This window comes from Heliangelus exortis, chromosome 2 (assembly GCF_036169615.1).
Source record: "Heliangelus exortis chromosome 2, bHelExo1.hap1, whole genome shotgun sequence".
Taxonomy (NCBI): domain Eukaryota; kingdom Metazoa; phylum Chordata; class Aves; order Apodiformes; family Trochilidae; genus Heliangelus; species Heliangelus exortis.
The window spans coordinates 57,449,702-57,474,989 of NC_092423.1; the positions used below are offsets into that span (position 1 = coordinate 57,449,702).

Here is a 25,288-nt window from a genome sequence, read left to right on the forward strand (position 1 = left end):
AAAATGATCAGAGGGCTGGAGCACCTCCCCTATGAAGACAGTCTAAAGAATTTGGAGTTGTTCAGCCTGGAGAAAAAGAGGCTCTGCGGTGACCTTATAGCAACCTTCCAATATCTGAAGGGGGCCCACAAGAAATCTGAGGTAGGGCTTTTTACATGGATGTGTAGTGAAAGGACAAGAGGAAATGGCTTAAAACTTTGAGGGGGGAGATTTAGGTCAGACATTAGGATAAAATTCTTTATTATGGGGGTGGTGAGACACTGGCACAGGTTGCCCAGGGAAGTTGTGGCTGCCCCCTCCCTGGAAGTGTCCAAGGCCAGGTTGGATGGGGCCTTGAGCAACCTGGCCTAGTGGGAGGTGTCCCTGCCCATGCAGAGGGGTTGGAAGTGGAGGTGATCTTTAAGGTCCCTTCCAACCCAAACCATTCTATGATTCTATGGCTACACACAGGCTCTATTGCATGAGTTACCTTAGAAGTGAAAATATACCTGTTTTTGCCTTTCCATTTTGCCTTTCCCCATCAAAAGCCTTGTAAACTATTCCCCAAAGGCCTGCTGCATCAGGAGCAGCCCTCCTTACATACCGACCGCTGTTTGCTGTGCCAAGCAGGTCACCAGTGCCACTAGGATACGTTTTAAATGACCTTCAATGTGGTGTTACAGATATGGGCAATTTTAAAGAGGATGTGACCAAAATAAATAACACCAATACAGGACTATTGATGGTTGAGTTTTTCACTGAAGTTTGTGACAAAATACTGCAGTTTTGCATACAGAATCACTTTGGCTTATTCAAATAAACTAAACTCATGCATTATACATTTTATCTGTATAACACACATGGGTTAATTACATGAATGGTGATCAAATTACTGTTTCAGCACTAACTAATAAAAACCCCACTAATGACACTAGCATTAAATGCAGACCACTTTACTGTGATACTTCATTAGGGATAGGAAGACCCGCAAGGCCTGCTTGTATGCTTTCTATCATGTTTTCCATCATTAGGCGGCGTGTCTTTTTGGTAGCACTTCCAATGTGAGGAGTTATTATAACGTTCTTCATCTTTAGCAAAGGGTGATCTCTGGAAGAAAAAGAAATACCAAGCTAGTCAGTAACAGCATTCTTCTGTTATTTCATAAGGGAGCTAAGGAAGTATTTAAAATTTAAAAATTAATTGCATGACCCAAGCATACTCGAGAGAAGTTAAAACTGCTGCCTAGCTTCTGATGTTTTTTTATGCAACAAATCCTCCAGATGAATTTGTGTGAATTTTATTTGCTAGGACAGAAGGATTGGGGACATAGTTTCTGTAGGACTAGTGCACATACCTCATGTACACCCAGCAGCAAAATTATTGAACTTCTCACATGCTCACATGTACTTGGTTGTGCCACACACATACACGCATCTATATTTTACTTAAATACCTGTCCTACCTTGGCAAAGGTTCAGGATATGTCACGTCCAGAGCAGCTGCCTTAATAACTTTGTTTTGAAGGGCTTCCACCAAAGCATCCTGATCCACAACCAGACCTGGGTTACAGTCAGAAGATATTCTTATTTTCATATTCTGTACTGTTCCCTCACCATCCTTTTGGGTATGGTGGTCAGGCAAACAACAGGGCTAGCAATGTTCACAAAGCAGAAGCAGCAGCAGAGTGAGAATGGTGAAGCAGGAGGAGGAAGCTCAGGTATGTGCATCAGAGCTGAACAGTCAATTTTAAAAGGCCACAAAACAGTAAAGTGCCAGACTTCAAAGTGTGCCACCCTGAAAACAACACTGCACCAAATAAATAAAAAGCTTAATTAGGAAATTAAAAGAAACATACAGTGGTTACTAACACTCCAACCTCGCTATTTTAGAGACCTACTTGCTCACAATTATGGGAATGCTTAAAAGTTTTGCTGAGGTATGACCATGAACATCTAAACAATCTAGTAATCAAAGAATTTTCTGAAAATTTCAGAGCAACAGACTTTATTAGGGTTGGGCTTTCACAGAACTTTTTATGGCAGCAAACCATACTGCACCATACCTCTGCTGATATTAATGAGAGTAGCTGTGGGTTTCATCAGTTCCAGCTCCCTCTTCCCAATCAGTTTGTGTGTCTGTGGAGTCAGGTTCACAGATAGCAACACAAAATCCGACTGCTGGAGCAAATCATCTATCTTCTTACAGTAAATAGCTTCAACAGCTCTTTCTTCTTCCTTGTTTCTTAGGGGAAAAACTAAAAGTTAAACTGCAGTAGTAAGCAACAAGTTCCAATCACCATTACAGAAAAGGTTTATTAATAGTTTTCTTCACTGTTATGCAAAGGATGTTATGTGACTGAAACTCAGTTAAAAAAAAAGCTAAGATGTTTCCTACAATACCAAGTGCACGATATACATATGTGCAGTATTATGCACGTGGGGATGGAAAGTAAGAAATAAATCTCATGTCTATGCTCGGAATAAACAATAAAATAATTCTAATTATGTCACAGCTTCTGGTTGTAATGGGGTTTCTTTTCCAAACCCAAAAGCAAGACTGTTGACATGAACTCCCTTCCTGATGAAAAGTAACTTGTCTGAAAATTACAGAGGAAACCCACAAGATAGGGCGGGGGTCAAATATTCAGAAATTTGCTTCAGCAGCGGTCTGCTTGCTCTGTGCCTCAGTGCTGGTCCACTGAAACCACATGATGCAAGACCTGCTGGTGCATTTGATCCCTATCAGGAGAAGGCTGCCCAGCTCCCATCAAATTCTCACAGAAGAAAAGGATGGGATGGGCCTGCTGGGAGGAGCACATACACTTCGGCTAAAAGACAGCAAACAGGCTGGCAGATCCAGCTCCTCATTATCAGCTACACTGAAAGGGAAAGATGTTTCTGCCTGTGTCCCTGCCTCACCCAATTCACATGGGTTATGTCCTCCCAGACTATCTCTCCTTTCTTCAGTCTATTGCAATGTTACCAACATGACAGGAAGGCCCAGGGAGCCCTGAGTCTCAGAAGACCAACGAGATGTATTTCTTTCTGTTTCTCTATAAATTGGGAAATTAATGACTGTCTTGAGGGCACCACCAGCCCTGTTTGCCTCTGTGGTCCCCCCTTCTATTGGGGGAAACCTCCACTTCCAGCTTCCTCACATCTGAGGACTTCATGGCAGCTCTTGCCAGGGCTATCATTCTGCTTCAGCAATGCCACAGCAGGGCTGGTCTCCAGCTCCCATCCATCAGCCCTGATCTGGGCTTCACTCTGCCTTATCACAATGAGCTCCTCTGATCATTTGGACTTCTGGGTGAACCTGGCCACTCTATGTGGCTCTTGCTGCCTTCCTGACACAGTATCTAATAACAATAGTGCAGAGAACACACGTAGTGAACAAGAGTTCAGCTTGGTAGTGAAAGGTACAAGTAATGGTAAAGCAGTGACAAAATAAACTTTCCATGTATAGCTGTAAACAGCTTTACCTCGGATTCCTGTTGTGGTACAGAATCTTCATCTCAAAGGCTCTGGCTCTCTGAGCTACTTTGTAGCCAATGGTGCCCATTCCCACGATCCCCAGGGTGGTATTAGAAACCTCAGCCCCCAGCCAGTTAGCAGGGAAAAACTCCGTCTCAGGGGAGACAGCCATCTGATAGCCTTGGAAGAGGTAAAAGAAGGAAAAATATCATGTAAAGGCTGTCTTGACATCTGTTTATTTTTTTTTTCCACTTACTTTGTTATCAAGTCAAGGCAGAAGCAATGGAGCAGTAACAATGTTCTTTTTCTACAAGAAGTAAATAATGCTGCACTGTCAACATGACATCTGACATGGATTTCTTGCTTGGGATAGAAATATGTCCAGCCCATCTTTTACAGACAAGGATGGTAGGGCTAAAGCAGCAACCTCCCTTCCGTGTACACCTCAGATCTGCCCATCTTGTCTCTGCCTACAGTACAGATTACTGTGCCAGCATTACTCAGCAACACAGCTTCTTACTCATGGTGGTTCATCAGTAGGGCTGATGAAACTGCATTGCCATAGTTGTCACCTATAGTGTAAACACTGACTGGTACAACTGATGAATCAGTTGTAGTTTCATCAAGACTTCCAGTAGGGTGAAAATATGACTCCTAGCTTTCCTGCATATACAGCAAGGTTCACAGGGAAAATAAACACAGAACATGGTGAACAGATTTCTGGACAGCTTATTCGTAACACTCAGATACTGCTTGGAAAAGACAGTTTCAAGCCTCCTTGAAAATATCTCCTTTCAGTCCCCCTTTTTTTAAATCTTGAAAAGCAAGAATGCAGTGAACAAGTAGAATGACTAAATGGCTATGGGCTGAGAGGGAAGAAGCCCAGATTTAGGGCTGACTGAAGAAGGAACACATCTACCTTGCTGATATGCCTGTTTGGAAGTACTGTATGTACTGTGTACAAGTTACTGTCAACATGACACATTTGTCTGATTTTTTCCCCTGTATTTTCCTATATATCTACCTTTAAATACACTTTGTAACTGCATGCTTTAAATAGACACCTTTTCTATAAAAATTACTAAAACCACTTCAGTTATTACCTTCCACAAGCCTCCTGGAAGATGCCAGCATCAAAGCCATCCCCATGTCTGCAGTGTCAGTGGAAACAACAGATGGAGTGCTGGACACTTTTATACCATAGCTGGAGAGGAGGTTCAGGTCCAAGTGATCTATGCCTGCTCCAGAGCTTGCAACTATCTTCAAGTTAGGCAAACTCTGGAGCAGCTCCTCGTTAATAACTGGTTTGTGATACCATATATAAATAGCTCTGATCTTCTTGCTGAGAAAATTCTTGTTTTCAAGATATTCTTTCATGGTGATGAGATGAAAATGTTTCTCCAGAAATTCAGCATGCTCTTCATATACTCCATGCTTCCCTCCTACAGAGTCAATTAGCACATAAGGCAGTTCCTGCTCCTCCATGCCCTAAAAAAGCAACAAGGAACCAAATGGTCGTGCCCTTAAGTGACCTACAATACATTTTGTTATTAAATCAGTAATTGAATTCTAATCTGGGACACCTGTGGTGCCGTGGATATCAGCCTCAGTCCCACACTACCATCAGAATTATGATTAGCATTAGGAGAATCACAAAGCCTAGAGCTCCAGGGACACTTGGGATGGAAGTGGCACAGCAAGGGGGCTACAACAACATTGCTCCATCCACACCTTCCTTATCTGGGCTTCTTGTGTCACTATGGACATCAGCCACAGCTGCAGGCCACCAACAGAGTTAGGGTTTAGTGTTAACTTAAAAGAACCTTAAACTCTAGGGCTCCATGGACACTGGGATGGAAATTTCATGCCAAGAGGACTACATCACTGCAACAATATTGCTCCATCCACACCTTTGTCATCTGGGCACCTACAATAAGGTGGACCTCAGCCTTATCCCCACCCCATCATTAGAATTTATCTCCATAATCATAAACATTATTGCATAATGTTTTTCCAGATGATGACAAACTTGGCTCAAGTTTCATATCCCCACATGTAAGACATTTCATGTGTTCTTACTGTGTTAGTCAGAAGATTGTTCAATTTTTATATAATTTTGGTAATAAGTAAACATAATTTTTGGCATACCAGCTATGCTAACACTTACACAGAAAAGCTACGAGATGTTTCTCCTGTTCTATATTCAATATTTAAAGGCCAAAGTGTTGCTAATTTAAGAATGTGGTCATAATATGAGTGACAGGGTATTTTTTACTTAAATTCTGCCTTTGACCGCCACCTATGCGAGCTAATGTAATGCAATTAGCATGAATGCAATTATCTCAGGAAAAGTCTTGCTTAATGTTACAGAGCTATAATTTGTGAACTATGGACTTTGGAGTCACCAATTTGCTTCGTGAAGATGTTTATCCTCTTTTCCCTCGGTCGGCTTCAGTGTCAACTCTTCACGCTGACGACTCTGGAAAGAACCAAGTCTCCTACTCTGGATAAAGACCACAAACCCGCACGCCGCCCCTCAGCCTTTCAGGGAACACAGCCGTAGCGCCGGAGGTACAGAAACGACGTGCTGGGGCCGGTTGCAGCTGGCAGTGCTTTTTTCCCGGCTGAGCACAGAGAGGATCCCCAGCTCCAGAACTGCCTCCCAGGACACGCCTCCCCTTCCCCACACTCGCGGAGCGCGGTGCTACGGCTCGTTTTCCAGTCCCGGGGTGGGCTAAGCCCCTCCGACGGGGGTTGCCGAACCTCCAGGTGGAAATAGAGATAAGTAAGCGCTGGACCGGCGCTCGCAGCTCTTCCCTATCTCTACGGCGAGGAGAGGGCAAGATCCCCCCGCGATCTCCCTCCCAGCCACGGCGGGCGGGCGGGCGCAGCTGCGAACCCCCATGCATGGTACCGCCCTCTCCCGCTCCGCCGGCAGCCAGGTGCGGCGGGGGCCGAGGCGCGGATGACCCCCGGGGAGACGGCAGCGGGCAGCGACGGCCCAAAGCCGGTGCTCCGGGCCAGGGGCTCCCGCGTCGCCACGCAGCACTCACCCGTACCGACCTCCGCCGCGCCTCTGCCCCGCAGCCGGGCCGAGGGACGGACAGGGTTGAGGAGGACAGCCCAAGCCGGGCTGCCCGGCTCCCCGCCCCCGGAGAGGGGCCTGGCCGGGGCCTGCGACCGCCCGCGAAGCGGCTTCGGCCGGCGGGTTGGGTGAACGGGTAGGAGAGGAGGTGTCAGGGCGGTAGGAGGGGTACCCCAAGCCGTAGTGGGAGGACTCTTTTTTTCATACTGTCGTTGAATACCAGCTGTGGTTTGGTCTCGCTGTTGGTCATTATGCTACTTGCATGCGACTTAAGATGGCGTGAAGTGTTGCTCTGACCCCGCAGATACCATTGACAGATTTCACTGCACACACACACGAAGGTATTTTCCAACCTAAATGAGTCTAAGGATACCCTCAAAACTCCTCTTCAAGAGCTAATCAGCTGGGGCAGGCTCAGGAGCTCCCTGACTGCAGCTGTTACCCAGGCTACCCAGCCCTGTGCCTATCCCAGCTGAGAAACGTGAAAATTTTCCTGACACGGCAACTTGGACTGTAAATCTCAGGTGACGGAGGCTGCCAAGTACAGTTTCATATTCTGTTCCCTAATCCTGTGCTGGGGTGATCTTCCTTGCTGTGGTCAGCAGATGTTTGAGAGTGTGCCTGGCTTCTGTGGTCAGAAAAGATTGGGAGCTGGGGAACTACTGCTGTGGGTTCCAGGAATCTCTGTCCTTCCACAGTATGAAAAGACTATCAGCTGAGCACTGCTGAGTCCCCTTTGACTACTTTAGTGTGTGCAAAAGAATGGATTAAAAAATCTTATCCTCTTGAATTCTACCAAACATATTTAGATATAGTGAACATTAGGGTGGTCAGGTTTAAAACAAAATCCTCTACGAAATGACTACTGAAAACATAAAAATATAATAAAATGTAATAATTATTCAAACCCATAAATTGTTCTTGTTATCCTGCTGATGTTTTTTTAGTATAATTTTCTTGCATGGACTTCAAATTCAGATAGTTAAACTTTAAAGCAAATATTAATTAACTAGCAAAATGGAGTTATAGCATATGAAATGGAGTCTTCATTAAGTCTAGTTGAATTTTCTTCTTTGAAAAAAAAAGTAACAAATGCAAAAATGCTTATGTATTTCCTGTTTCAAATCAAATGCTTCCATGATTGCTGCTAAGACATAAAGGATGATGTTTTAATTTACTGCTCATGTTACAATACCTGAGATCAAAGGGCAGTGTATCAGGAGTAGTATGGCCAGCAGGAGCAGGGAAGTGATGTCCCCATGTATTTGGCACTGGCAAGGCTGCACCTCAAACACTGTATTGTAGTGAGGCTCCACACTACAAGAAAAACATCTAAGTGCTGAAACAAGTCAAGAAAAGGGCAACCAAGCTGGTGAAGGGTCTGGAGAGCGATTCTTATGAGGATCGGCTGAGGGAACTGGGGTTGTTTAGTCTGGAGAAAAGGAGGCTGAAGAGAGACCTTATCAATCCCTGTCTGTAACGAGGTGGGTGTTGGTTTCTTCTCCCAAATAACAAGCAACAGAACATGAAGAAATGGTCTCAGGTTGTGCCAGAGGAGATTTAAATTGTGTATCAGGTAAAATTTCTTTACTGAAAAGATTGACAGGCACTGGAACAGGTTGCCCAGGGGAGTGGTTGAGTCACCGTCCCTGGAAATTTAAAAGATATGTAAACGGGACACTCAAGGACATGGTTTATTGGTGAATTTAGCAGTGCTAGACTAACAGCTGAACTTTGTGATCTTAAATGTTTTTTCCAACTAAATCAAATCTATTCTATGATTTTATGACCATTATAAATCATAGAATCTTAGAATAGTTTGGGTTGGAAGAGACCTTAAAGATCATTTAGTTGCAACACCCCCTGCATGATCAGGAATGCCTTCCATTAGAAGGTTGTCCAAAGCCCCAGTCAGTCTGACCTTGAGCACTTCCAGGGACAAGGCATCTACAACACTGTGGATGAACACCTGTGGATGAACTAAAACACCTGTTCTAGTGTCTCAGTACCCTAACACGAAATAATATCTTCTTAATGTCTAAACTAAATCTACATTCTTCCAGCTTAAAATTATTACACATTGTCCTATCACTACATATCCTTGTAAAAAGTCACATCCCAGCTTTCCTGTAGTACTTTTCAAGTACTGGAATGCTGCTATAAGCTCTCCCCGGAGCCTTTTCTTCTCCAGGCTGAACAACCCCAACTCTCTCAGCCTGTCCTCGTAGGAGAGGTGCTCCAGCCCTCTGATCATCTTTGTGGCCCTCCTCTGGACTCAGTCCAAAAGCTCCATGTCCTTCTTGTGTTAGGGTCTCCAGAACTGGACACAGTACTGCAGGTGGGGTCTTACGAGAGCAGAGTAGAAGGGAAGAATCACCTCCCTTGACCTGCTGGCCATCCTGCAGCATGGGATACAATTGGCTTTCTGAGCTGCGAGTGCACTTTGCTGGCTCATATTGAGCTTCTCATCAACCAGCACGCCCAAGTTCTCCTCAGGGCTGTTTGATTCTCTCTTCAGCCTGTATTTGTACTTGGTATTGCCCTGACCCAGGTGCAGGACCTTGAGCTTATAAAGCCTGTCTCAAAGACACAAGTCATTCTGGCTATGAATTGAGGAAGGAGGTCTACCACGTTTCAACAGTGAAGGTAAAAATAACCCCAAAACTTTGGAAACCACCCTTTATGGGAAATACATGCATAGCCACATACATGACATAAAACGTCAGGAAGTCATTTGTATTTTGAGTAATTGAAAGGATACAGAGTGTCACATATTTGAGTGGGAAGTAACCAAACAACACAGCTAAGTCTGATTAAGGCAAAAGAAGATGAGAGCATTGCACCATAATCATGTGTTATCATGTTCTATCATGTTCTAAGTAGACTTAATTTGTAAAGTACCATACAGGCCTTCAAGTAGTGTATTAAGCTGAATTACCTAGTGTTGAAGCATGCTATTAGTTTTTTTCTTATAGGAAGGGATCTATTATAGCAGAATTATGACAAAGTTCTCTGAAATTAATAATGTCTGTGGGTTATGGGGAGAGAAGTATGACACAGCCAGTGAACTTCATTCCCATTATTAAATAATAATAATAATAAGGATGTACATTTCTCCTAGCTTAGAGAGTTGGGTTTCTTCTTTATAGCCTGTCCTACTACTAAGACTGAGGCAAAGAATTCATTAAGGACCTCAGCTTTTTCCTCATCATTTGTCACTGTTTCCTCCTGCATCCAATAGGGGATGGAGGTGTCCCTAGTTGCTCTTCTGTTGTTAGTATATTTACAGAAACTTTTCTTGCTGTCTTTCACCACAGATGGCAGATTAATTTCTAGCTGGGCTTTGGCCCTTCTGATTTGCATCCTGCATAGCCTCACAACATTTTTGTAGCCATTGTGGGTGGCCTGCCCCTTCCTCCAAATACCATAAACTCTTTTTTTCTCCCTGAGTGCCAACCAAAATTTTCACAAGGCTCAGACCATGAGGACAGAGGCAATGAGGAGAGAAGACAGCAGCAGTGGAGAGGAGGGTTCCCAGAGCCAAGGAAGCCTGAGGGCAAGCAGCAAGATCCAAAAAGAGTCAGGAATTGGCAGCTATCCTGAGAGAGCTGAGAGGCTGATGTGGTTGGGGTGTGCCGGGGCAGCTGCAAGAAATTTAAAAGTGACCATCATGGAGGAGCAGAGGGAGCCAAGAGCACACGATCAAGGTCAGTCTGCTCACAGAAATGTGTGTAGGGGCACGTGCTCAGGGTGCACAGGACCTAGCAAGCATTATTCTGGGGCCGCTCCTGTTTAACATCTTTATTGATGATTGGGATGAGAGGATAGAGTGCACCCTCAGTAAGTTTGCAGATGACAATAAACTGAGTGGAAATGTTCATCTGCCTGAGAGTAAGGAAGCTCTGCAGAGGGATCTAGACAGGCTTGATTGATGGGCCAAGGCCAATTGCATGTGTTTCAATAAGGCCAAATATTGGGTCCTGTGCCTTGGCCACAACAACCCCCAGCAGCAGTACAGGTCTGGGGAGGAGCAGCTGCAGAGCTGCCCAGTAGAGAGGGATCTGGGGGTGATGACTGACAGCCAGCTGAACGTGAACTAACAGCGTGCCCAGCTTGCCAAGAAGGCAAATGACATCCTGGCCTGTGTCAGGAACAGTGAGCAGCAGGACCAGGGAAGTAGTCACTTACCTTTGTAGCCAGCCTTGGTGAGGCCCCACCTCGAGTACTGTGTGCAGTTTTGGGCACCACAGTAAAGAAAGGACACTGAGGTGCTGGAGAGGGTGCAGAGAAGGGCAACTGGGCTGTTAGGGGTCTGGAGAACAGGTCTGGTGAGGAAAGGCTGAGGGAACTGGGGCTGTTCAGCCTGAATGAGCTGGGGCTGTTCAGCCTGGAGAAGAGGAGGCTAAGGGGAGACCTTACTGTCCTCTACAACTACCTGAAAGGAGTCTGGAGTGAGGTGGGTGTTGGCCTCTTCTCCCCAGTGACCAGGGATAGGACAAGAGGTAATAAGTTAAAGTTGTGCCAGGGGAAATTCAGATTAGCTGTCAGGAAAGATTTCTTCACTGGAAGAGTGGTGAAGCATTGGAATAGGTTGCCCAGGGAGGTGGTAGTGTTGCCCTTGCTGGGGGTGTTTAAAAAATGGGTAGATGTAGCACTTTGAGAGATGATTTAGAAGTTAAGGTGGTGTAGAACTGATGTTTGGACTTGATCTTGAATGTTCTTTTCAACCATGATGACTCTATGATTCTATATCCCATGTCTATATTATAAAGCCATATTATATGTGATCATATAATAGAGGGGAAAAAAATAGAGGCAGGACATTTATATTTACAAGTTTATTGTTTCAGGCAAAGTCAATCAAAGTAATTGACTTTTTTTCAGTGACTCTAAACTATCATAAACTATCATCTAACCTGTCTGCTTGTCGTAGGTAAGGCCAGCTTACCCTGTAAATTACTGTATCTGATGTTTTATTCCAGGTCATGTACTGCTTACCTATCAAAATGTTTCTTAAAAAATCTGAATTAATGTAGTAGGCTGTAATGGATTATCTCTTTGCTCACGTGGCCACTGCATTTTTTGATCCATTTTTATTAATGATAAGATTGGATGCACTGTTTTTTCCAAGCACAGTCTAAGTAGAATAACAGAGATGGGAAACAGCTACTAGTAGGCACAATAAGGTTTCCTTAACTGTATGTCAATTTATTTGATATTGTTCAACATATATATATTTTAGATTAAGGAAAGACAGGAAACAAAGGGCTATTTTTTGCAATATAATTTGAAAATAAGTAGTTGCTTCCTGAAGACATTTTGGGAAACTGTTCTTCAGGTGATGACTTCCAGTCTGTGGAAGGTCCAGTTGTGAGGCATTGAATGTTTCAACCCATCACTCCAATGACTGACAGTCATTGTCCAGTGTCTTTCTGTTTAAAGCACCCCAGTGGCAGGGAGCAATTCTGTAATTAGTTAGCCCAGATTTTTGAAATATTTGCAATCTCCAAGCAAATGCCAAGCTGCTCTATGCCTGGAGAAAAGTTTGCATATGCAAAGCCTTGAATGTTTCTTCTAGTTTTAGTATATTGATTTAATAAGGATTGTGGGATTTTTTTCTCTGTCTGCTATTTTAGTTTCTTGTAGCTTTGTCTTCAGCTGTGTAATTTATTGCCTAGCCTTTTGTTTTGAAAGAGTAAATGTAATTTTTTTCCCCAATGTCGTCCAGGTCACAATGATAGACATACTGGGTGCCTGTACCACAGAGAACAGTACTTGGGTAACTCTTTAAAGTCTTGCCAGCCTGCTTACTGCTCCTGAAAAACTGCTATGTCTTGTTTCCTTGAGTTGCAAAAGTTGGTGACATCATCATATTTTAAACTGGCATAAGGAAGTGTTTTTTGGCAAGCATCACTGAACCTTCTGCAAGAGAAAAGGAAGTGGAAATGGCTCTGTACAGATGTGTGAGACTACAGGCAAAATCCTAGCAGTACTTACTGGAAACTTTGCTGTAAATTTAACGAATAGATTAAATAATCATACTGTTCATCAAGTCATATCACATAATAAGAAGCATAGCATTACCACTTCGATTTGTTTAATGGTTTATTTAATCTTTTATTAAGGGCCTGTATTAAGAAAACAAGGTAGTACATAAAGACAACTGAGAGGACAGCAAACTGTTTCCTACAAAGCTTTAGTGAGGTGTATGAGCATTCTTCTATTTAAAGAGAACATTTTCCTGTGGAATTGGAATGATTAGTTTTAATACAGGTGATGTTCCAAGTGGTGGAAAGCCATAGAATTTTTTTTTCTCTATAATAGTAACTGCAGTAACAAAAACAATTTGTCAAAGTATTTTTTTTCTCTTAGCAGCAGTGAAGCTCATTTTATATTGTTTCAAAGGTAATTATTCTCGGACTTCAATGATGCATGTATATTTATAGACTTTTGTGCTCCTGCTAATTTACAAAATAGTGCTGGAGGCTCAGAGGGCTCTGAGTGTTCTTTCAAATATTTTCACAAAGTTGAAAATCTGGAGGTAGACTGCACATAAATTTGGTGTTACATAGTAGCATGTTCATTTTTAAGATTAATTTTCCTTAGTGCTAGTACTTTAAATTGTCTTGTTTTAAATAAGTGATTCCGAGTATCCTGAAACTGTCCCTGACTTTTGCCTCAGCATTTTGTGTTTCAGGAGCCAGTTTAGAGACTTCCACATAGAAAGTCAATAATAGCTCTAGCCAGGTAGATTACTTTGCTGGTTTTGATAGCTAATAGAATGGTAACAAAGTGAGTAATGTAGTTTAAAATTATTTTTTCTTTAGGAAAAGGAAGCCTGGGAAGGAAGTATGCATGCATCTGTCTAAAGTTGGAAGTGAAAAGTAATGTATTCCTCCAATTTGCAGGGAAATTAAAACATAAAAGCTCATTTTTAATAACATGTGGGACCAAGCCAGACCTATCCATGCCCACTTGGAATAATTTTTCCTTAACTGGGAAACAAAAGAATAAAAACCTTTAGAGCTGATGGAGGGAAAGGGAAGAATAAAAAGAGAGCTGTGATACTCTTTTGCAGATCAGATAGAGAGCATTTCACTGGTTATAGGAAAACCTTTAAGAGTTTTTAGTTGTTTCCTCCATTATTGTGTAGGTGAGGCATTATAATGATGTTCTTTGACTTTAGCATTGTATGATCTCTGGAAGAAAAGAAAGGGGGGAAAAGAAGAGATAATTAATTTACCTACTGTTGTTCATCCAAATAAAGAGAAGTCCTACTTTGGCTTTTGCACTCTATTTAAATATAAAGTTAATGTCATATAATTTTACAAGTCCCACTTACATCCAAAGAACCCCTGTGTTTAAGTAATTTTGGTCATTAAATTTGGACATTTTGGACAGTTTAGACAGTGGTCAACTCAGATAATGGACAGTGATGTCCTGGAACATAGACATAACAAGACCAAACTCTTCCCAACACAAAATGCAGCCAGCACAGTTAACTCCATGAGGCACCATTCTGGTAGAAGTGTCTTTTTACAGAAGCTAAGAAGCCTCTAGGTCCAAGAGATGTGTAGCACTTCAGCCTTGTCAATTGAGAAAAAAAGTCTGTGGTAGAGAAACCCCCAGGAAATGCAGCAGATCTAAGAAGGGCCTGGTGAAGCAGCTTCTACCCTTTGGGACAAGTTGCTCCTTCAGATCAAGAAATTTGTAAGTGAATCACTGCTGCAGCTTCATATGGTGATACTGTAGAGAGGTTTTCAAGCTCCCCTTCACACACAAGCCTTCTCCTGCTGTTTCCCAGCACCCAGACTTCCCTTTGGCCTGTTATCAGATGCAACATCTGGGATGCATGCCATTCATATTCATGGCATTTCTACACAAACCTCCACCCCAGGAGAGGGTGGGGCTGCCTCTCCCAGATTCTGGAGTGCTGCAAGGATGCCTCCTGCCTCCACAGGGCTCACCCATGCAGGGTTCACCCATTGTTCCAGAGAAATGAGCAGAGATGACCAATCTGGGCAGTGGTTCTGGGTAGTTGACCTCTAAAGCTGACAACACCAGTCTGCAAAGCTGCCACCGGTGCCTCTTGGTCAGCTACTGCACCTGGTTTGGAATAGGAGTGTCTCTGATTGTCGTTTGCAGGTAATGATCTGAGAGTGAAAAGAGTAGAAGGGGAGACTGTATGTACCAGCTGTGTGATGGATGTAACACAACAGGAGCTGGGGCACTTTCCAGTCACAGCAGTCAGTGGTTCTGTATGTTATTGAGAGTAGCTGTGGATTTCATCAGCTCCATCTCTCCCAATAAGTTTGTGTGTCTCAGGTGTCAGGCTCACCACCACCATCACAAAATCTGCCTGCTGGAGCAATTAGTCTGTCTTTCCACAGTAAGTGGCACTGACAGCTTGCTCCTCTTGCTCTTACCTGAGGGGGAAAAAAAGCACAGACCCTATGAAGAGAGGCTGAGGGAGCTGGGGTTGTTCAGCCTGAAGAAGAGGCGGCTCAGGGGAGACCTCATCACTCTCTACAACTCCCTGAAAGGAGGGGGTGGCCAGGGGAGGGTTGGTCTCTTTTCCCAGACGACTTTCAACAAGACAAGAGGGCATGGTCTTAAGTTGTGCCAGGGGAAATTTAGGTTAGATATTAGAAAGAATTTCTTTACTGAGAGGGTGATCAGACATTGGAATGGGCTGCCCAGTGAAGTAGTGGATTCTCCATCCCTGGAGATGTTTAAAAAGAGACTGGATGTGGCACTCAGTGCCATGGTCTGGTAACTGCAGCGGTAGTGGATCAAGGGTTGGACTTGATGATCTCTGAGGTCCCTTCCAACCCAGCCAATTCTATGATTCTATGATTTCAGAGCATCGGTCATGAAAGTATTGTCCAAAAAGTGGGGTCCATCACCTGATGTGAATAATCTGATCCACACAGAATCAAGGCACTTGCTTTAATTTGCAGTTCTGTGCAGAAAAGGGAACACAGAACATATGGAACAGCATAGAAATTGAGAGGTTTGAGGCCAAGGTAAAGAAAGACACTGACACACAGATGGCAGAAGAAGAGGAGGCAGGAATGGTGTGGGCAGGAGGAAGCCAGAAGCTAGAGGAGTGGTGGGACACTGGAGGAATGTATATGTGAAGGCAAAGCACTGGATGATATTATGTGTAGGAGACCGGGGTCAGACCTCAATCTTCTCATCTGTGTCTATGCAAATCCCTGTACAGTTTCTCCTTACCTGATGTCAATTAGAACTTGGGGTGGAGAAGAAATGAAGGGGAAGTGAAGTCTGAAAGAAAGGGAACTACAAAGCTAAGAGAAATTAAGACCCCTGTCATTGGTGCTAGTGTGATGAGTGATCTGACAGGGCTGAGGAGAGGTGTGACTGGCTGGGTGGGCCAGGGATGCTGCCAGTACCCTGAAGAGTCTGGCAGAACAAGGGGCACAGCGAGGGCACAAGGCCCAGTTTGTTTGGACATCTTCAGAAAGGTTACACAGCCCTTGTTCCAGACTGCCAGTAGCTAACCAGGGCAGAGTGAGGGCAGAAGACCAGGGGCAGTTGCTTCCTTAGGGAAGCAGTAGGAAGCCAAGGGGAGGAAGTGGCAGCACACTGGTGCTCTCCTCATGCTGCTTACAGCTGCCACAAGTGTTCTGGGGACACAGAGCAGAGCTGTGGTTTCCATCACTGCCCCCAGCTAATGAACATGCAGAAAACAGGTGTTTTTACCTCTGCATCCTCTTATGGTATAGGATCCTCATGCCAAAGTTTCTGTCTCCCTCAGCTGCTTTGTACCAAATCTTGCCCATTCCGATGATCCCGCCTCTGCCTTCGCCAGACCCGGGGCCGACAGCCTTAATCCCAGCCCCGCCAGCGCTTGGCCGGGGGGAAGGTGCTGAGGGTGCTTCTCTGTCTGTGGGATCCCTGCCTTCTCCTGGCGGGACAGCTGAGGGCAGAGTACTTCCGTCGGGAAGGAGCCTCGGCTTCCTTCCTCTAGTCTCATGCTACCAGAAAGGAGGTATCGCAAAGCCAGGATTTAGCTTGGTTTTGGAGAGTCCTGCAATTCTGGGGCAAAGTAATGCAGTACAGATCCATAATGCAGTTTTAGGACTGTTTCTCACGGCCCTAGCTTAAGCTTGAGTGGATTTCTTTAGAGTGGAAAATAGGCTTTTCTCACTGAGTGCTGCGAGCTGTCCTTTTAAGTGAGTGTAAAGTATAGAATAAAGTGCTTCTCAGGAAGCAGGAACATTGGCAGGGGATAGATGGTGTAAATGGTCAGCTCGGTTCTGAAGCCTAATGCTGAACTGGCTGGGTTTCACGGCTGATCACTTCAACTGAAACACTCACACAGTGTGCTTAAACATTGGCATTTTGATTGCAAGCAGTGAGAGCACAAAGCTACCAAAGCGTGACTGCTGCCAGGGGCCGGGCAGTGCAATTCCCACGGACAGGGTTGGCTCTGAGCTTAGGGGGCCTTGGAAACATGGAAGATGGATGTGCATCTGTGACCCAGCTTGTTGGAACACACTTCCACACAGCACTCAAGCTAGATGTTCATTGCTATGGGTTAACATATTGAGAAAATCCTCCGTAACCAAAAAGCTGCACAAAAAAACAAAAGCACAAAGCTGCTGAAGTATCTACTTTATCAACTCCAGCGGAGGCACAGGGAGTTTTTTAGCATCTGTAGAGTGGGCAGTAGCAGAGATTGGAAGATCTGGGCTGTGGTTGATAGCAGAAATTTACACAATTCAGTGATTGATATGAGAAGCTTAAACAATCCAGGCTTGAGCAGACGGTGTACAAACAAGTGGGTCAAAGATAAGCAAGGCTACCAAAAAACAATATATTCCAAGGAAACAGGGTATTTTTCAATACCATCTCAGGACATCTTGATGTTGCTGACTGAGCTGCAAAAGTAGAATTGTTAAACCATTAATTATAACCATCTATGGGCAAAACAGCCTAAGTCCATAACCCGTGGGCATTCCTCAGAAGCTGTATGAATATCCATTCACCTGATGTATATGAAGGACATGCTTTTGCCCTTTCAGCGTGCACATTTGGAGGAGAAACCCCCTCTGCACCCAGTGCTGTAACAAACCAATGTCGTTTTTCTAAACTATCATTTGATTTAGAGTTTTCAGGGTTGCAGTTTCCAGTAACACGGTGACCTCTGTTTCACCCTCCTGTTGCCACCCAGCAGCACGGCTGGGGCCAGCTCTGCTTACCACTGTGGCAATGGCTCCACATCCCGCTTGCAAGGACAGTGCAAGTCCATGGCCCTGGCCAGCAGACAGACAGACAGGCAGACAGCACAACCCGTCCACCCATTTGGGTGCTTCTCGGGCAGCAGGGACACCTCCAAGGTGCCCTCTGACGTTTTGGCTGCCCTCTTGGCCATCGGCCCAGGTCCCCTTCCTCGGGGGTGGCTTCGCAGTGGGTGGAACGGGGGGGGAAAGAGACCCAAAGAGCCGGGGGCAAAGAGCCGCAGCCCTGGCGCGGAGCGGTCTGTGTAGCCCCGCCCAGTCACCCCCGCGGCGACGAGCGGCGACACCGCCCCCGAGCTGCCCCCTCCGCTTGGTACGGCCCAAACGGTTCCTCCGCCCCTCCCGCCTCCGCACTCGGTACGCCCGTCCCACCCTCATACTCGATACGGCCCCGCCGGCTCCGTCCCGCCCACCGAGGGAAACCCTCCCCTTTCCGGAGGGCGAAATCGCCTTTCCTGCCGCGCCATCCCATTTCCTCATTTCCGCTTCCTCTCGCTCTGCGGCTCAGCCTCTGCCTTTCGCCGAGAGAAAGGAGCCTACAGGGTTCGGAAGGGGCCGGCGCCGGGTGGGCTCGGAGCAGCTCAGCAGGGGCAGGGTGGGGTGGGGTGTGTGTGGGGGGGAGCGGGCGGGCTCGGTTCGGTTCGGCTCGGCTCGGCTCGGCTCGGCTCGGCTCGGCTCGGCTCGGCTCGCTGAGGGCACGCCTTGCGGCTGTAGGCCGAGCTGTCAGGTGCCGGGTGTCTGCTGTCCTTCCGCAGGCCCGTCCCACGCCCGTCAGGATGTCGTACATGCTGCCGCACCTGCACAACGGCTGGCAGGTAGACCAGGCCATCCTCTCGGAAGAGGACCGCGTCGTGGTCATCCGCTTCGGGCACGACTGGGACCCGACCTGCATGAAAATGGATGAAGTCGTATACAGCATTGCTGAGAAGGTAATGGGAGGGTTAATGTAAAATGCCTGCTAGTAATTGACCAGGGGGTCACGCTGGCCTGATAGAAGCTAACGCAGAATTCGTGTGTGACAGCAGCTAAGAAATTGTTTAGGTAGTCATCACCTTATAAGGGAAATATATGTGCGAAACTGGTAACTGTAGCAACCTTGAGATAAGAAACAGAACGTGTTGTCGGCTTGGCTGAAGACGGAAGAAGTGCGCATGCCCGGAGAAGAAGAATTGAAAAGTTTACCCAGAAAAAGAAAGAACTTTGCTTCGTTTTTACTTTATCCCCGCGACCACCACCAGGAGGCACTGCGCAGGCGCAGAGCCGAGGAGATTGCAAAAATGATCTCTTGGGACTAATTTTAATACAAAGCGGGAGTAGGTGGTGTATATCTGTAGGCAAATATGTGTAGGCAACTGAATATGCAAAACTTCAGTGTATATAACGAGAGCCTATGTATGGGCTTGGTGTGCAAGTTAGGAAAAGAGATCCCCCTTGCACCCAGTGCTGGAATAAAACATACCTCTCTATAATTTTAGAATTTATATAACTTTTCTATAACTTTCCAAGTTATAGAGTCATTTTTCCACAAGTCAAAGGTAAACAAAATTCCTTCATAAAAGCTTTTTAAAAAATACTCTCTTTTTAAATGGAAGCTTAAAATTATAAAACCCGTCCACTGAATACTGGACTTTGGCTGCCAAATTCCTTAATAGTCCTTTTTTAAAAGAAATATTTTTTTTTTTATTTTAGAAGTTTTTTTAAATAAAAAAAAAAGTAAATTAAACCCATGGTTTATCTAGGGCTGAATACCGTAAATCAGATAAACTCTTGTGAAACCAGGTCACTTTAACTAATAGGCAGTATTAGGTCATTGTGGGTTCAGGGAGGTTTGTTCAAATGTTTTGCATTTATTTAAATGTAATCAGAATTCTGAATAGATGTGGCTTTTGCTAAGACATTACTTGTACTTCTGCCTTTCTGTTGAGGTTACAAGAAAAGAGAGGAAAAGAAAAGGAAGGTGGGGAAGGAGAACTATAAAAGAACATATTAGTATTATAGTTACTGATATTTTTAGTTAAAGGTAAGCAAATCTAATTCTTCTACTCATGTATGTTGTTTTCAAAGTTGTTAGCTGTAAGTATTGCTCTCAGCACTATAATGTCTTTCTCTTTTCCCCTGTAAGATCACCTAAACTTATAGCATAATTAGAGAGAAAATTAAATATTGGCAGTGCAGACTTTCAAGTTTGGGCTGTGGCAGTCTCATGTTGTAGGAATGCATTATTTTTTGGGGGTATGGCATTGTTAAGAAAGTCAGGAGGAAATTCAGAGGACAAATGAGATTTCTTTCATCTGGCATGTAATTTTTTCTACATCTGTGTTTTCTATTTACCAGCAAGTGCATTGTCTCAAGATAGGATAGTGAATCTTTTTCTGACGTTGAGAGTCCTATGGATTATTCTGCTTTATAGTCTTGAGCTGTTCAGTTTAAAGATTTAATAGTAGTCCACCCTGGCAGATTCAGTTCTCTGAAGTATTCAAATAGTCTTAATAGACTTATATAATAAATATATATTATATATTTAGTAAGACTATTAAATATAAAGTAGTCTTAAATGTGAAGCTGCAGTAATTAAGAACAAAACCCAAACAACAAAAATTGAGGACAAATTGATGAAAGTAAGCCTGATAAAATTTTGAACCCGTGCTGATTTTTGGCTTTTAATCTCCCGGCTCTGTCCTGTCCCCAGGGACAGCAGCTGTGAAGGCCTGGTAAGGCAGAGAAAATTTGGTTTTCCATCTTCCAGTTCAATAGGCAGAGGGTCAGAAATAAACACGTTCAAAAGTGAACTGTATGCCTTGTTTTTCTGCTGCGAATGCTTTTCTCCTCAAGTGTTGAGCAAGTGTGAAGCTGTCCAAAAGGAGGTCTGTCAATAGGGGGTTGTGGGTTTTTTTCCAGAACGCAACGGGCTTACTGGAACAAATTTACTCTTAGTCTATGTTATGAGGTTAGGTAGTATCAGAATAAATTTGTCTTATTATTTGTTCAGCTTTTAAAATACCACAAATTTGTTTGCATATTGTCTGGGCAGTAGAATTATGATTGACATTAACAATCTCACTGAATCTCAATTGTTGTAACTGCAACTGCTTTTATTTAGTGTGGTTTGCTTGCTCAGAGTTCTGTGTAATTCTTGTTCCGAGATCTCTACACTGTATTACCAGTTATAACTCAAAGGTTAGAAAGAAAACATAGCAAACACTTGAAATGATGGTGAAGCTTGTTCTTTACAGAAATGTAGTTTTTGAACTGACAGCTCTATCTGGTGTAGGATTCACTTCCCAAGGGATGGAGAGAGCTTAAGCTTCAGTTTGTCACTGTAGATCTACTAGCTCAAGTGCAGGTGACCTGCATCCGTACTAACCCGAATCTAGGAATATTTTTTCTTTTTCTTAAAATGAAGCCTAAGCTAAAGCTTTGTGAATTGGAGCTGGCTGTGTGTAAAGCCATCTCAGATGCTGCTCAGTACTGCTGTGAAATTGGCTCCAGTATTCAGTCTGAGACAGTAAGTGCTGCTTCAGGCTGTAGAACTGGTCAGTACTGTGCAGGGACATTTGAGTAGTTCTGCAGTAGTTAATTTCCATAGAAATAGGTAGTTTAGCTTTAATTCCCATGTAGGAGAGAAGGAAGTTTCAATTTATGTCTAAGTTACAGGATTACTCTAGTAACTTGGATTTATGCAGTGCAAAGATGTTTTGAATGATCCAGGCCTTTTGAGGAAGATTTATGTAATAATTGTAATAATTTAATTATTATTTGAGTAGTTCTGTTCTCTTTTTTTTTAAAGTCTTAGGCTGTTGATGTTCGTTGCTAGTGATAAGCATTTCTTGTTGTGCTTCAGCTGAACTACATTACATGTGTATAATGTAAGATTAACTGTAAAAGTTTTATTTTTCTGTGTAGTATGTAGTTATTGGAAGTAAAATTTTGGTTTAGAAGTACTTTTGTAGTGGTTTGCATGTGTGTGTGTGTATATATATATATATATTTATATATATAAAGTGCCTATCACCATGTTGAGAAACATTCCTTGGAACCACTCTTGACAGCAGAGGTAAGAACAGGAGTCAGCCTGTTAGTATCTCAGCACTTCTGTTTCCAACCAACTTTAAAAAAAAAGCCACAAGACTTTGCTGCCAGCCTGCCTCCTACTCCATCAGGGTTGGAGGGAGACCTATTGTGAATGGCAACAGTTTGCACTGTGACCTCTCCAGCTGTGTATAATCTCCTTGGACTAATCTTATAGTGAATAAAGCAGGTCCTAAGAATGTTGTATTCATGCTCTGTTTAACTTAAAATAATTTTTTATTCTCCAAATTAAATAGTTGTTCAAAGGTTGTTTAGTTTATTGAAACTGCCAAATGTGTTGTAGAAATTTTCCCACATGGCAAAGAGGTGCTGCAGCTTCTAAATGTTAGCAGGATGGAAGAAGAAATGATAGGGGAAAATAAAAAGGGCTTTTCAGGTTTTGTTGCTTAGGGTTGGGTTGGGGTTTCCTTTTTTTGTTTGTTTGTGGTTTTGTTTTTTATGAAAAATCCCCACAAGTGTCTTGTGCCTTCTAAGGGTAACCAGGGAAGTAACTTCAGGCATTCATCAGCTAAGTTGTTGACTCTTAACATTCCACTAAGATTCTTAGAAATCTCTCATGTAGAATTAGAATGGGCTGAACACACTTCAGACGGTGTTATAACTTGCACCATTAAAATCACTGTAAAAACCAATCCACTTAAATGCTGTTTCGCCTCAGGAAATATTTTATTTTCTTTGCTACTAGTACTTATTTGCATCACTGAAGTGTGATTTGTTTTTTATAATTTAGAAACTATTTTGAAGCAGAAGTCTATCAGCATTCTTTTACCATGGGCTGTGTTTTTTGTAAGTAACCACCCATACTTTCTCGCCTATAGTGCCTGCTAGGATGTTTAAGTACAGGGTACACCTTGCACAGTATTTTTGTGGTTCAGTCTAATTCTGTCTTGTGGACTAAAATGAAGCATCAGTGTATCAAGCAGGAATTGTATTAATTCTAGCATTTCCAGCTGTTCAATAGCAAAATTATCAAGTGGTAAGCACCGTGGCAGTAGGTTTGTTGTAAATCTTGGACCACACACGTTACCTCAGTCTGGTAATTTTACAGTCACTGGGAAGAATGGAAATTGTATTTGTATGCAAGTAAGGATGGGGGGGCAAGGTTGTGTGTTTATGATAAAATGTATGAGTACAGTTACAGTTAAAGGTTTGTGTAAGTTAGATGCCTACTGACTTATATTTTAATGTGTGTGTTAGTCTGTTATTTTCTACTATACATGTATGAGCTTTTGAAACCAAAACATCCCTTAATTCCACCCAAGGTCAAATATGGTCATGTAGGAAATCAAAAGGTGGCAGTTTTCTTCCAGGCGTGAAGACATTAACAATGACATTAAAAGGGAGGGATTCCTGTGCATTTAACTTGGTAACAGCAAAATGAAAGCCTGATTTAACAGAATTGCCCAGAGAATAATTGCTTCTCATCAAGGTCTTTTTTTCATTATAAATTACTTTCCTAAGCTTTTGTTTTGGCTTTACACCTTTCAAAAAAACTCAGTGTTTATTAGTAAATGATCAGTTCTATTTTGATTTGAAGAGCCTAAATAGATGGCTTAGAGGGGAAAAAATTATTGGAAGCATGCACCAGGGCATTTTAGATCATTAAGTTACAAAAGGCTGTAAGCAGCTGGTGACAGAGGCTTGCACACAGCAATTACTCTGACTTGTTTAGAGTTGTGCATGTCTCTCTGAGCTTTCAGTTGTATATGCAGGCCATTTGTTTCTCTCCCTGTTGATTTAGCATAGTATCTTTCTAGTTAATACTGGCTGTAAAATGAGCATCTCCACTATATTTAAAAATATTTTTAAAATGTTAATTTGTTATTGTGGCTAAAAATAATAGCACAACTGTTTACTGTAATTTTTATGACCTAATATTTTGGAAAATAAATGTGAAAATTAAAACTTGCGTCTTTTATTCAGTAATTAAAATAATCCAAGGGTGGTTAATATATATTGCTTTTGTTTCCTGTTTTCTTCTGCTCAGGTAAAAAACTTTGCTGTTATTTATCTTGTGGACATCACTGAAGTACCAGACTTCAACAAGATGTATGAGCTGTATGATCCCTGTACTGTCATGTTTTTCTTCAGGTACGTGATGGTTCTTGAATGTAACTCAAATTTTGTCTGTCAAAAACAGTGTTTCAGTAGGTCATTTCTAAATACACATCTGCAAACCAATTATTATATTTTCGTTACTCTACAAAAGAGTAAACTGATTAAATAGGAAAATAGCTTGTTTTCCAATTGGCCTAGTAATGGTGTATTGGTAAATTGAGTATTAGTGACAGTGAAAACTGGTTTTATTATTCACTGTTTTCTGTTTTAAATCTGAAACTTCCTGAATAGAATACTGCAGTAATATGACAGGCTTGTCAAACTCACTTTAAAGATATACCCAAAGTATTGAAGCTTTTTTGAGCTAGGGCATCTGTATTGGTGAGATAAAATGTGCCACTAGTAAGCACGGAACTCTCTGGTGTTAGGAGGTCTGGGGAAGGAACAGAAAGAATGAGGAATATGCTGAGGGATAATGGCACTGAGCTGCAATCTTGGGGGCTTGTTTGTGGCCTTTTCTCTAGCTTTAGACATAGGGAGTAAAATGTCAGCTTGAGTGGCAAGAGTAGAGGCTCTTTCTTTGAGGCTTGTTTTGCAAGCCTGTTTGTCATATGAGTTTATTTTGAATTCTGCAAAGCAGTTTTGTGGAGGGTATAAAGTTTCTTTCTGAATTATAATACTGTATTAACTTTTTTTTTTCTTTCTTTAAAGGAACAAACACATCATGATTGATTTAGGTACAGGTAATAACAACAAGATCAACTGGGCAATGGAAGATAAACAAGAGATGATTGACATTATTGAAACTGTTTATAGAGGAGCCCGCAAAGGTCGAGGTTTGGTGGTATCACCAAAAGATTATTCCACTAAATACAGATACTGACATTTCTTTGGGGCTGGCTTTTATTTTTTAAAATCCAACATTGACTTAAATTTATTCTTGTGTATGGGGTGTGTACATATATATATATATATATTAAAAAAACAAAAAACAAACAAATCCTTTGCCTTTGAGCATATTTTGAATTATTTAAAAGGTTTAAAGTCTGTTTGGAAAAGCAGGAAACACAAAGCCTGAAACTATCTGACTGTAGTAATACCATAGCTAAATTTTGGGTTGGTGGTTTTTTGTTGTTGTTGTTTTGGTTTGGTTTGCTTCCTTTACTTGAAACCAAGAACTGCTGTACAGACACTAGCTCACTGAGAGTGGTTACTGCTTCTAGTAAAACCTTTTTTAGGATTTTCTTCTTAGTAAAGGGAAAAATAAATGGGCTAGGGAGGCAGTTCAGCTGGCTTGACATTATAAGTGTCTAGCAACGTAAATCATGATAGCTTAA

The 25,288-nt window shown here is 42.9% G+C and overlaps 2 protein-coding genes across 3 annotated transcripts; one reads left to right on the forward strand and one right to left on the reverse strand.

Annotated features, from left to right (window-relative positions):
* Positions 1-806: 806 nt before the first annotated feature.
* Positions 807-6,631, reverse strand: LOC139792629 (glyoxylate/hydroxypyruvate reductase B-like). Of its 2 annotated transcripts, XM_071736271.1 has the most exons (7): positions 6,506-6,631; positions 5,847-5,931; positions 4,556-4,940; positions 3,461-3,632; positions 2,042-2,220; positions 1,442-1,538; positions 807-1,086 (listed from the first exon to the last, which is right to left on the reverse strand). In XM_071736271.1, exons 3-7 carry the CDS (start codon positions 4,935-4,937, stop codon positions 933-935), a joined length of 984 nt encoding a protein of 327 aa, XP_071592372.1. In that variant the 5' UTR covers positions 4,938-4,940; positions 5,847-5,931; positions 6,506-6,631; the 3' UTR covers positions 807-932. The 2 variants fall into 2 exon arrangements, with proteins under 2 accessions (XP_071592372.1, XP_071592373.1); XM_071736272.1 differs by lacking the exon at positions 5,847-5,931 and having other exon boundaries at positions 6,506-6,612.
* An 11,890-nt stretch (positions 6,632-18,521) lies between these two features.
* Positions 18,522-24,839, forward strand: TXNL4A (thioredoxin like 4A). Its single transcript, XM_071736284.1, has 3 exons — positions 18,522-18,733; positions 23,881-23,984; positions 24,663-24,839. Exons 1-3 carry the CDS (start codon positions 18,581-18,583, stop codon positions 24,832-24,834), a joined length of 429 nt encoding a protein of 142 aa, XP_071592385.1. The 5' UTR covers positions 18,522-18,580; the 3' UTR covers positions 24,835-24,839.
* The last annotated feature ends 449 nt before the right edge of the window (positions 24,840-25,288 follow it).

Excerpts from the sequence above, each read along its gene's own strand:
- LOC139792629 (XM_071736271.1), bottom strand. The coding sequence starts at position 4,937 with ATGGAGGAGCAGGAACTGCCTTATGTGCTAATTGACTCTGTAGGAGGG. Across the intron at positions 2,221-3,460 it reads TACCACAACAGGAATCCGAG|AAACAAGGAAGAAGAAAGAG; the intron begins GTAAAGCTGTTT and ends TTTTCCCCTAAG. Across the intron at positions 1,087-1,441 it reads TATCCTGAACCTTTGCCAAG|AGATCACCCTTTGCTAAAGA; the intron begins GTAGGACAGGTA and ends TTTTTCTTCCAG.
- TXNL4A (XM_071736284.1), top strand. The coding sequence starts at position 18,581 with ATGTCGTACATGCTGCCGCACCTGCACAACGGCTGGCAGGTAGACCAG. Across the intron at positions 18,734-23,880 it reads TATACAGCATTGCTGAGAAG|GTAAAAAACTTTGCTGTTAT; the intron begins GTAATGGGAGGG and ends TCTTCTGCTCAG. Across the intron at positions 23,985-24,662 it reads ACTGTCATGTTTTTCTTCAG|GAACAAACACATCATGATTG; the intron begins GTACGTGATGGT and ends CTTTCTTTAAAG.